Genomic DNA, 11,112 nt, shown 5'->3' on the forward strand with positions numbered 1-11,112 from the left:
GCGGTAGCTGGTGGCTAGCGAGTGGAGTGAGCTCGTGCCTGCCTGCTTAGGAGGGTTGGGCATGTTCTTCTTGGGTTGGGCCAAATGTTGGAAGCAGGCTGGTCGCGGCCCAAAATATGTGAACACATTCAAAAAATATATTTCAAAATACATTTACATCTTTTTTTGCATAGAAAATACATTTACGTTCACCATTTATAGGAAACACATCAACCTTTGCAATATCAAATAAATAGAATTTGAGAATATATTTGATGGATGGATCTAATGATGAAAGATATTTACTTCAGCTAGTACTTTTTTTTTCTTAAACAACTAGAAATTTCATTTACCGGCCATCAACAAGAATGTGCTAACCTGCACATTTTGGAGAGCCTAAAGTGGCTTTGACAGGGCAAGAATAAATCCTTGGCATGTGTTTGATTAGCCCTAAAGAGATGTACAGTAATAAGCGACTTAGGCATCTGTTTCGAACCTAGAGTCTGTGCCTGGCCTCTAGACATTTACTTACTCCTCTAGATTAGGAGTTTGTCGCCAATCAAAAGAAAAAGATTAGGAGTCTTTCATATTCTTCTGAATTTCTTAGGAATCTCTCCATTTTCATACAAGGCCTCTAGATTGAGCAAACATTTCCGATCAAACTCATGACAAATGACAGTGTTCATAAATGTGTTACAAACTTACAATTGAAATGATCAACATGTAGACTGGAGCACATGCTTATTCGGAGAAGCAATAAGCGAGCAACATTGTTGAGCAGAAACTTCCCCATGCATGTTCAGAGAGTAGAGGATGCAAATGAGAGGGTAGTACTGCTTCACTTTTTCTTCTCTACTGATGTCTGAAAACTCAGCAAATATTCAACAGAGATAAAACTTGTGATGCGAGTCAACAAGTTTTACAGCACCTTTTCACACCAAATCCTCTCAGCATGCAGTCAACAAGTAGCAGTAGTAAGAACTATAGAAATTCAACGACTCTAATCCAAGTTAGGTACCACCAGCCTTCTTCTGGTCACATAAGTACCATCACATTCAGTTGATCAACTACTCTAATCCAAGCCAAAAAAGAGTGTTTCCCTAACAAAGCACGCTTCACTTGTCAGCCTCACCGTGAGCTTTCATTAATTCCCTGGCCTTCCTGCACAGAGTTAACCAAAATGAAACAAATTTCAGCTGGAATCCCAGCACCATCAGATTTATGGAAGGATCACTCGGCAGTCGGCACGCTGGTCCAGTGTGCAGCTGCTGGTCATTAGTATGGAAGTACTCCCTCCGTTCGGAATTACTTGTCTTGGAAATGGATGTATCTAGAACTAAAATACGTCTAGACACATTCATTTCCGCGACAAGTAATTCCGAACGGAGGGAGTATATGTTGTTCATGCACGCAAGACGTGTACTCAAATCAAAAGAGATAAATACAAGACAGAAGATTACCGTAGCTCTCTCTCGACCTCTACGTTTCCAGGATCCAACTTTTGAGCGTCCAGGAGAGCATCACAAGCTTGCTTATACTCCTAGGCACAGAGCACGTCAAAGGAGGAACATGAGCGACTATATAGACTCAACAGAGTGGGGAAACACAATGGCAAACTGGACCATGTAGTAACTCACTTTGAGTAGCATGTGAGCTGCAGCCTGACGGTAGCAAGCTTTCACCCAGTTAGGTCGCAGCATTCTGCATCTGAGAGCATCTGACAGAGCACCTTCACCATCATCCAGCAGCAGTTTGCAAAGACTCCTGTTCGCGTACAATGTTGCAGTCGGCGCGGCATCTATTGCCTATGGTCAAGCATAACAGGTTATACAATTATCATCTCACTGTGCCAGGTTGAGGTTAGTCCCGCAGATTTAATATTAATCCTATAGGAATACATAATAATGGCAAATTAACACCTAATAAGCGGGAAACTAGAGAACAATAGTAGAAAACTGGTTAGCAAACAAATAATGTTCTGCTACTTGTTCCATGTTAATAGAAAAGGTTGCCTTCTAAACCACCATAGTCCATAGACAAGGTTTAAGGGGCTTACCACACCATATGCTTTTGATGCCAACTTATAGTCCTTGAGCCTGAATGCCTGATCTGCATGCGACTTGAGTACAGCTTTTGTTTGTTCAAGGTGCCTTCCACCCTGAATGATAGAACATTGAAAATATAATGTAGGAATGAAGCATCATTTCAAAGATATTCCAATTAAAATAGAAACTTAACAACTCTGTTACACATTCTTTATATCTTGGTATCTAGATATGCTTATGCTGCAATGCAAAGTGCACATTATGGTAACTTCTCAAGTATACTAATAACATAACAAAAGGCAGCAGTTACTCACACAACAAGATTTTAATCACAAGAGGAAAAGGTCCAACATTAGTTATCATTAATATCTCAAATTATTACTATATCTACATACCAATATAAAAAGACTCAAAGGGGCAGATCCAACTAATCTCGGTCATCAATTCATGTCAATCCAACGACCATGATTGCCTCAATGACGAGTGCTCAACATGCTTAACATGCAATAAATATTATACCAAATATCAATATCAGCGATAATTACATAATTATCATGTTATTAATATATTACCTAATATCAACGTGCAATTAATACTCTACCAAATATCTCTACAAATTATATTCTACAAAATATGAATGTGCATTGCATGTACGCTTACTAGTGTTACTAAAAGAGCATATACATGGGTGCATTTCACAATTCACAACTTCACATCCACAATATAGGAGACATGCTTTGAACTATGTACAAGCATTATCCAGAATAAATAATGTACCAGTGGCTTTGCACTTTCCAATTTTGCATGCGAGATGATTCCATCTATACTCCAGTTTGGGATGGTTGGAATTGGGGATGTCAAAGGAAACAACATTTCAACTTCTTCCTTGCAGTCACGTCTAGCAGCAAGCTCTATCGGTAACCTACCATACTGTGCAACAAAAGGAAAAATGTCAGCTCTTTTGAAATTAACTACTCCCCCCATTCCAAAATTATTGTCGTTTTGAACTAAAACCACGACCATAATGTGGAACAGAGGGAGTTCATAATTAAAGGACCCTTTAGAATGCAGTAACAGAATATGAACATTATGAAAAGATATAAACCATATAGGAAACTATAATAACCATGGGAGAGGACCAGGGTCTACATAATACTGGTACCAAATGTTTCCACCAGGATTCATCCCAGCAAGCATTTCTAAATTCTAGCAGCAATTCAAACAGTCAACGTACTTCGACAGCATACCAAAAGGTCTTCCTTCAGCAAGGGATTAAAAACAGGTATTTCAGCAATAGTTGAGATTGAGAGGTAACAGGGCATGTTTAGTGGCATACCCTTTATGAATCCCCATGAATTATATAGATAAAACTATAGGAAAAAGTAGCTATATATGAATTTTAAAATTGTTCCATGATTATTGAAAGCACAAACATAATTTGACACTTCAGAGTAAATGAACGAATACCAACAATTGGGATGAAGAAAACAACATAAAGTAAGCTGAATACATACATCCAAACACAGCCTAAGAGAATTCAAGTCATTCTGGTGATTGCTGGGTGAGTACATTTGACAAATGTGGCTACCCTGGATACTGTATTATGAGATCTCAGTATCTCATCAAATGTTAAGTTAAGAACCGACCTCATATTAAATAGGGAAACACTTGGTATATCTTGGGTACTTGTGAGCTCAATACAAAGACATTCACCGTATGCAAAACCATTTCAGACTAAGGATATACAAATATACAATATTGCACAGAACAGAGCATGTTGTTCTAGAAGAACTCAAAATTTGCTACTCCCACTGATTCAAATTTGAAATAAAACCACGACACTTATTTTGACTTGTGACAATACTCCATGTTGGTTTGGTAGATGTTGGTAAATTTATCTATAATTTGATGAAACTTAAAGAGTTTGACTTGTGACAAAACTAGAACGTCAAATATTTCCGAACAGACAGAATAGTCAGCAACAGTGATATGCATTTGTTGATATGAACAGTTAAAATGGAAGCTCACACACCTACCTTTTGCCTACACATGCAGTATTTTGGTAGGTGTGTGCAACTTCGCATGGCATAGTCAAAGACTAAAAGCAACTTAAATTCATATCAGCATAAGTTCGAATAGAATAGATATAGAGAACATACAACATCAGGAATATTAGGATCCGCTCCTGCCTTTAACAGAAACTTCACAAAGTTGGTATAGCCTCCCCACCCTGTAGTGAACACTAATGGAGTCATCGGAAGGGAGCCCCCTCGATTGACATCAGCACCAGCCTGTAAAAAGGATTGTGGAATAGAATGTTTCACGGCTCCCTCTCCATGTAGACCGACACAAAAGCATGGCAGAGATGGTAGATTAAGCAAAATCGGAACAAAGCAATGAAAAGATATAGAAAATAGAACACTGGCCTTAATCAGCAGCTTCATGCACTTCAAAGAACGATACAATAAAGCACCCATCAGGGCAGTACCCATTCCGATGACAGTGGTGTTTGGCTGCGAAGAGTAATAATTGTTAGAAAAATAAAGGAATTAAGAAATAGAATATGAGCTGCCATGTATAAGTTGTCAATCCAAGTAGCCAACAGAATACAAGCTACCTATGCAAATCAACTCTGAAAACAAAAAATGAAAATATGAAAAGGTAAGGGTTATATACATCTGCATGGTGTTCCAACAAAATCTTCACTGTTTTATCATGTTCATTGGTAGCAGCTTGATGGAGTGGTGTACCACGGCCACAGTCTATGTCAACGGGTACTCCTTTTGAGAGTAGGAACTCAGTAACCTTACAGCTTCCTGCGGTGAATAACATAGTTGCACAAGTCATGTGGCTACACATAAGAGTGTACGGCAGCAAGTAACTGCTACTATAATGACCACCATCACCATGGTGTAAATCATAAATGGGGCAAATTTATCCATATGAAAATGATCACAGATATATTTCTTCTTCTACGATATTATTGGAGTAACCATACCCATAGTGTCCTACACAAAGATAGGCTTTGTAATACAAAAACAAATTGCATGGGTGAGGGGCCAGGGGAGCTACCTATGCCTGCCGCATGGTGGAGAACTGTGCGTCCTTTAGCATCTGCTTTTATTAGATCACCACCATGATCAAGCAAATACTTCACAGTAGAAACATCGCCAGACTGAGCAGATAACATAAAGGGTGTCACGCCTGCAAAGTCTGCAATCAAAAAGCACAACAACGCAATTCAGACATCTCATGGTGCAAAACATAGGCATGACAGGTGCCAATTTCCAGAAAAAATAAGGAAGAGTTAGAGAAAGACCTACTACTCCAGGAGCAGGAGCATTCACATCTCCCCCGAGTTCCTCCACCAAGTATTTGCAAACCTCAAGATGCCCTCCGGCGGCTGCGATGTGCAGCACACCAAGGCCATAACCCATGTCGAAAGAGAAGATCACCCTTGGGTCGTCGAGGCTCTTTACAGTACCTTTCTCCCAAAGTGAACACCCGAGCATCAACACACCGATGAATCAAACTGCCAAATCATAATAACTAGCTAGACAACCAAACGAAAAGGAACCCACATGTTTTGTATATATGGACAGGAACCTCACTAAGTCCAGCAGGGATGCAATCATGCAAAGTGGTGAGCTTTAGAGTACCCTTCATCCCTCCTTGGTTCAATCAAATGAAGTATATTTGTGATTTCGGAAATTCAGTTGACTTGATCGAACTAAAGAGGGTTGGAGGGTACCCTAAAGGCTTCCCAATTCCACTCATGTCGAGGGACTTGTTCACGTCCTGGACACACAGTCAATTAGACTTGACAAAAAGAATAGTGATCTGATCGTAAGATGTGCCCCGTGCAAGCACTTGTTTTGACCAAATTCTGGATAACTCGCCTTTCCCTTTGAACAGTCCAAAAGACCACAACCGCAAAAAAAGATTATTTAATGCAGAGAATAACTGCCGTATACACCAGATTTTACACTTAATCGACTAGAATACGAAAGCTGACACCAAATTAACAAGACAATCATAGTACTAGCCTACATACATACAGCATAATAATAAGATGACTCACCATCATACTGTTCCACACAAGTGCAGAAATCCTCCCCGATTCAGAGAGCAATTTCTGTTTTCATAATTCAGAGGAAAATCGCAGCGTACACCTAATTTTACACTTAATTGCGCAAGTCCACAAGACCACAATCGCACAAAAAGATTTCATAATTCGGAGAACAACTAGTATACACACCAAAGTTTACAATTGAATGACTAGAATGGGAGAGGTGACACCAAATTAACAAGACAATCATAGCACTGTTCCACACAAGTGCAGAAAGAAAATTATGCCAACAGGCCCCCCACCCCAATTCAGAGAACAATTCTTGCTTTCATAACTCAGAGTCTCAGAGAACAATTTTTTGTTTTCATAATTCATAGAACAATTACAGTATACACCTAATTTTACACTTAATTGGCTAGATTACATACATACGGCATAATAATAACAAGACAGCCCACCATCGTAGTGCTCCACACAAGCGCAGGAGGAAAATTAAATTAAATTACGCTAGCTAACAAGGGGCATTTCCCCCTGGTGCGCTGCAAACTGGTGCGGCTAAGGAACAATGGCGGCATTCGCATCATCATCTTTCAACAACATTATCCTATCTAGCCGCCGGGGACTCGACCGCCACGGCAGCCAGAAGCAAAACCCTAGCGCGACCGGACAAATTACGGCCTCGCGAGGCGGGGAGAAGGTGAGGAACGTGGGGGGCGGCGGAGGGGGAGGGGAGGCTGACCTCTGAGGCGCCGGAGGTCGCCGTCGAACGCCGCTCGCATGGCCGCGTCCTGACCTGCACACACACACACACACACACACACACACACACACACACACACAAAGCGCCCGTACTTAGAGAGAGCGAGGGTCGGCGAGAGAGAGTCGAAGAGAGAGAAAGGGAGGAGGGGGAGGCTGGCCGTACTTGTGCCGTTGCCGGAGCTGCGGGTGTAGAGGAAGGGCGCAGCCATGGGCGGCCCCTCTCGCGCTCGCCGTGGCAGAGGCAGTAGCAGGGAGGCTTCCGGAAGAAGGGAAGGCTTTGCCAATTGCTTTGGGCTTTTGGCCAGCGCTCCCTCCCTCGCTCGCTCTGCTTGGTTTGGGGCTCGCTGGAGCCTGGACCCGGTGCACGGCTGTGGCTGAGGCCGCGGGAGCGACGCCAGCTCCTGGGCGTACGTGGACCAGGTTCATGGGAGCGTCCCGGCTCAGTCTTTCGGAGGGACTCATAAGGATAGGGTGTGCGTGTGTACGTTCATAGGGATGAGTGTATGCGCGTGTATATGAGTGCTTGTGTCTGTACTGATGTTCAAAAAAAAGTCATTGGGGCTGATTAGTATGCGTGCAAGGTCGATGACATGGGTGGCCCACATGCACGTTCGGAATCTCAGAAGACGGACGAGGGGAATGTTGGTCGCTGGGTGGCGGCAGCTAGGAGCATCTGCCGTTTGGCCCCCCAGCGCAACCGACAAAAGGAATTTGCGCCGGCGGTTTTTCTTAAACATCGGTACAAACACAAGCGCTCATATGTATTGTGGAACGGAGGGAGTATGAAACACATACATGCACACCCTACCCCTATGAGCATCTATGAAAGACTGAGCCGGCATATCAACGCTCAAAAATTCAAACTTGTCCTTCCTGCTGCCAAAAAAGGCCAAAAGTTCGGCGATCATCATGCCACAAGTCGGCGATCATCATGCGATAGTTCGGCGATAAAACACACCCAAAAGTTTGGCGATCAAAAAGGAAGGAATCATAGACATGGAACACATCAAACGTGCGGTAGATATGATTCGTCACATTGCTGCTATTAAACCAATGAACGACTCGGAGATAGATGCGCTTGGGGTTAAGGTCTTTGATGGCTTGTGTGCCGATCTTGACCCTGCACTACTTGAGACGGAGGAGGACACCAATCCTGAGACGTCTCTTCATGTAGATGAGCCCTTGGTGCTAGAAGCAGACAATGAGTGCGGTGATCAGGTTGATGGTCACATAATGCCAAAACGGACGTGGAAACGGAAGGTCTATCCAGTCTCGGCAGTGCGTAGGAGTGCTCGGATCCGTACTGCCAAAAGATTTCATGACGATTTATGAGAGGCATTTTCTGGAATAGCAGAGGTCTTAGAGACTTGGCTAAAAGAAGGTTCTTAGCGGATGCTTCTCTTGAACATCATTTAGATTTTACTGCTTTGTCTGAGACTGGAAGAAGCAATTTCACTTCTCAATTTCTTGCCACTTTGTCCGGGGGGGTTGATTTTGACTGGCGTTACCTCCCCCCTCGAGGAAGATCCGGTGGGGTTTTACTTGGGGTCAAGTGCGAAACGTTGGAAGTTCGGAGTGTAGTTTTGGGAGAGTTTGCTGTCAAGTTTCGAGTTAGAACTAAGGTAGATGGGTTTGATTGGGCTTTGGTGACGGTTTACGGAGCTGCGCAACCAGAGCTCAAGCCAGATTTTTTGGCGAATCTGGTTCGTATTTGTGGTAACGAACAACTCCCTCTCTTAGTGGGGGGGATTTCAACATTATCCGAAGAAAAGAGGAAAAGAATATTGACAATTTTGACGGCTGATGGTCGTTTATGTTCAACACTATTATCGAAAGCTTGGATCTCAGAGAGATAGAGCTCGGGTAGGAAATTCACTTGGGCTAATTCGTTACCGGTTCCGACATTTGAGAAACTTGACCGTGTTCTAGCAAGTGTCGAATGGGAACAGAAGTTTCCTTTGGTAACTGTGCAGGCATTGACACGAGGTGTCTCGGATCATACACCGTTACTAGTCGACTCCGAAGTTCAAAATTTTGTAGGCAACAAGAACATTTTCTCGTTTGAACTTGCCTGGTTTGAAAGAGAAGGGTTCCTTGAGTTGTTAGCTCGGGAGTGGGCTAAAGACTCAGGAGGAAGGACGCCTATCGAGCGATGGCAATGCAAGATTCGTCATCTCCGAAGGTTCCTTCGTGGTTGGGCTAAGCACACACATGGAATTTATAAGGCGGAGAAGGAGAGACTTCTTCTACTTATTCAAAACCTTGAAGTTAAAGCAGAAACTTCTATCTTGGATTCCAGTGAGTTGGAAACAAAGATAGAGGCGGAGATGCGACTTAAAAAGCTTCTTCGCGAGGAGGAATTGAAGTGGGCGTTGCGAGCTAAGGTTCGCAAAATAGTACAAGGCGAGGATAATACTCAATTCTTTCATATGATTACTAATGGGAAGCATCGTAAAAAGAGAACTTTCCAACTAGAACAAGACGAAGGGACGATAGTTGGTCAAGACAATCTGAAAGTTTACATTACCAATTATTATAAGCAGTTGTTTGGTCCCCCGGAAGAGACTTTTGTGTCGTTAGATGAGTCTAGGGTTGAGGATGTTCCTCAACTTGAGACTGCCGAGAATGAGCTCCTGACTGCTCCTTTTTCAGAGAAAGAGGTGTTTGAGGCCGTTGCACAAATGGAGAATAATAAGGCTCCAGGACCGGATGGGTTTCCGGCAGAGTTCTACAAAAAGTGCTGGCATTTTATCAAGGGAGATTTGATGCCCATGTTTCAGGAGTTTTTTGAGGGACAGCTTCAGTTGTTTAAGCTGAATTTTGGGACGATAACTCTTCTTCCTAAGAAGACAGAGGCTGTTCGCATTGAGTACTTCAGGCCTATATGTCTACTTAATGTGAGTTTCAAAATCTTCACCAAGGTCGGGACGAACAGACTTACGCAGATTGCGCACTCTGTAGTTCATCCGTCCCAGACTGCTTTCATGCCTGATAGAAACATCCTTGAAGGGGTTGTTGTCTTGCATGAAACGCTCCATGAGATCCACTCAAAAAACTTGATGGCGTAGTTTTTAAAGTGGATTTTGAAAAAGCATATGATAAAGTTAAATGGCCTTTCCTTCAACAAGCTTTGCGTATGAAAGGTTTTGATTCGACCTGGAGAAACCAGATTGATACCTTTACGCAAAAAGGGAGTGTCGGGATTAAGGTAAATGACGACATAGGACACTATTTCCAAACACACAAGGGGCTAAGGCAAGGAGACCCGATGTCACCGATCCTGTTTAACATAGTGGCTGATATGCTTGACTATTTTAATAGGTCGGGCAAAGGATGCAGGGCAGGTAGGTGGCTTGGTTCCACATCTAGTTGACGGCGGGATTTCTATTCTTCAATATGCTGATGATACTATCATCTTTATGGAGCACGACTTGGCGAAAGCAAGAAACATGAAGCTGCTGTTATGCTTATTTGAACAATTGTCTGGGCTCAAAATCAACTTCCACAAGAGCGAATTGTTTTGCTTCGGAAGAGCAAATGATGACCAGGAGACGTATAAACAATTGTTCGGATGTGAATTGGGCTCATTACCATTTACGTACTTAGGTATACCCATTCATCATCGTAAGCTGACTAACATTGAGTGGAAATGCATCGAGGATCGTTTTGAAAAGAAACTGAGTTGTTGGAAAGGGAAGCTCATGTCATACGGAGGACGATTGATTCTGATTAATTCGGTCCTTACCAGTATGCCTATGTTTCTCTTATCCTTTTTCCTGGTTCCGGTGGGCGTCAGGAAAAGGTTAGATTTCTACCGATCTCGATTCTTTTGGCAGAATGATGAGCTTAAACAAAAGTATAGGCTTGCTAAGTGGGATATAATCTGTGGGCCGAAGGACCAAGGAGGTCTAGGTATTGAAAATCTGGAAGTCAAAAACATATGTCTCCTTAGCAAGTGGCTATTTAAACTGTCGTCTGAGATTGAGGCTACTTGGGCACATATTTTGCGTAATAATTATCTTTATGCTAAAACCTTGGCTCAAGTGAATGTGAGGCCTCCCACTCACCTTTTTGGAAGGGTTTGATGAGAGTTAAACAACTCTTTTTCAACAAGACAAAATTTATTGTCGGGAATGGTGCCACTATGAGGTTTTGGGAGGATGCGTGGCTTGGGGAGACCCCTCTTGCACTTCAATATCCTACTTTGTACAACATTGTCCGACATAGAGAAGCCTACCTTGCAACTGTTTTACAATCCGC

The 11,112-nt window shown here is 42.7% G+C and overlaps 1 protein-coding gene across 3 annotated transcripts; it reads right to left on the minus strand.

Moving 5' to 3' along the window:
- Positions 1-799: 799 nt before the first annotated feature.
- On the minus strand, positions 800-7,168 carry LOC123047383 (poly [ADP-ribose] polymerase tankyrase-1). Of its 3 annotated transcripts, XM_044470924.1 has the most exons (12): positions 7,016-7,168; positions 6,833-6,886; positions 5,344-5,508; positions 5,097-5,237; positions 4,701-4,840; positions 4,451-4,537; positions 4,184-4,315; positions 2,802-2,954; positions 2,036-2,137; positions 1,617-1,784; positions 1,440-1,519; positions 800-1,140 (listed from the first exon to the last, which is right to left on the minus strand). In XM_044470924.1, exons 1-12 carry the CDS (start codon positions 7,059-7,061, stop codon positions 1,095-1,097), a joined length of 1,314 nt encoding a protein of 437 aa, XP_044326859.1. In that variant the 5' UTR covers positions 7,062-7,168; the 3' UTR covers positions 800-1,094. The 3 variants fall into 3 exon arrangements, with proteins under 3 accessions (XP_044326859.1, XP_044326856.1, XP_044326858.1); XM_044470921.1 differs by having other exon boundaries at positions 4,184-4,537; XM_044470923.1 differs by lacking the exon at positions 7,016-7,168 and adding an exon at positions 5,606-5,822 and having other exon boundaries at positions 4,184-4,537; positions 6,833-6,849.
- Positions 7,169-11,112: the final 3,944 nt, after the last annotated feature.

This window comes from Triticum aestivum, chromosome 2B (genome assembly GCF_018294505.1).
Source record: "Triticum aestivum cultivar Chinese Spring chromosome 2B, IWGSC CS RefSeq v2.1, whole genome shotgun sequence".
NCBI classification, from domain to species: Eukaryota; Viridiplantae; Streptophyta; class Magnoliopsida; order Poales; family Poaceae; genus Triticum; species Triticum aestivum.

What these genes read in the sequence shown, in the direction of transcription:
- LOC123047383 (XM_044470921.1), bottom strand. Translation starts at nt 7,061, where the DNA reads ATGGCTGCGCCCTTCCTCTACACCCGCAGCTCCGGCAACGGCACAA. An exon ending in CCACCATGCGGCAGGCATAG is followed by an intron (nt 4,841 to 5,096) that starts GTAGCTCCCCTG and finishes TATTCACCGCAG; the next exon opens with GAAGCTGTAAGGTTACTGAG. An exon ending in GAGGTCGAGAGAGAGCTACG is followed by an intron (nt 1,141 to 1,439) that starts GTAATCTTCTGT and finishes AACTCTGTGCAG; the next exon opens with GAAGGCCAGGGAATTAATGA.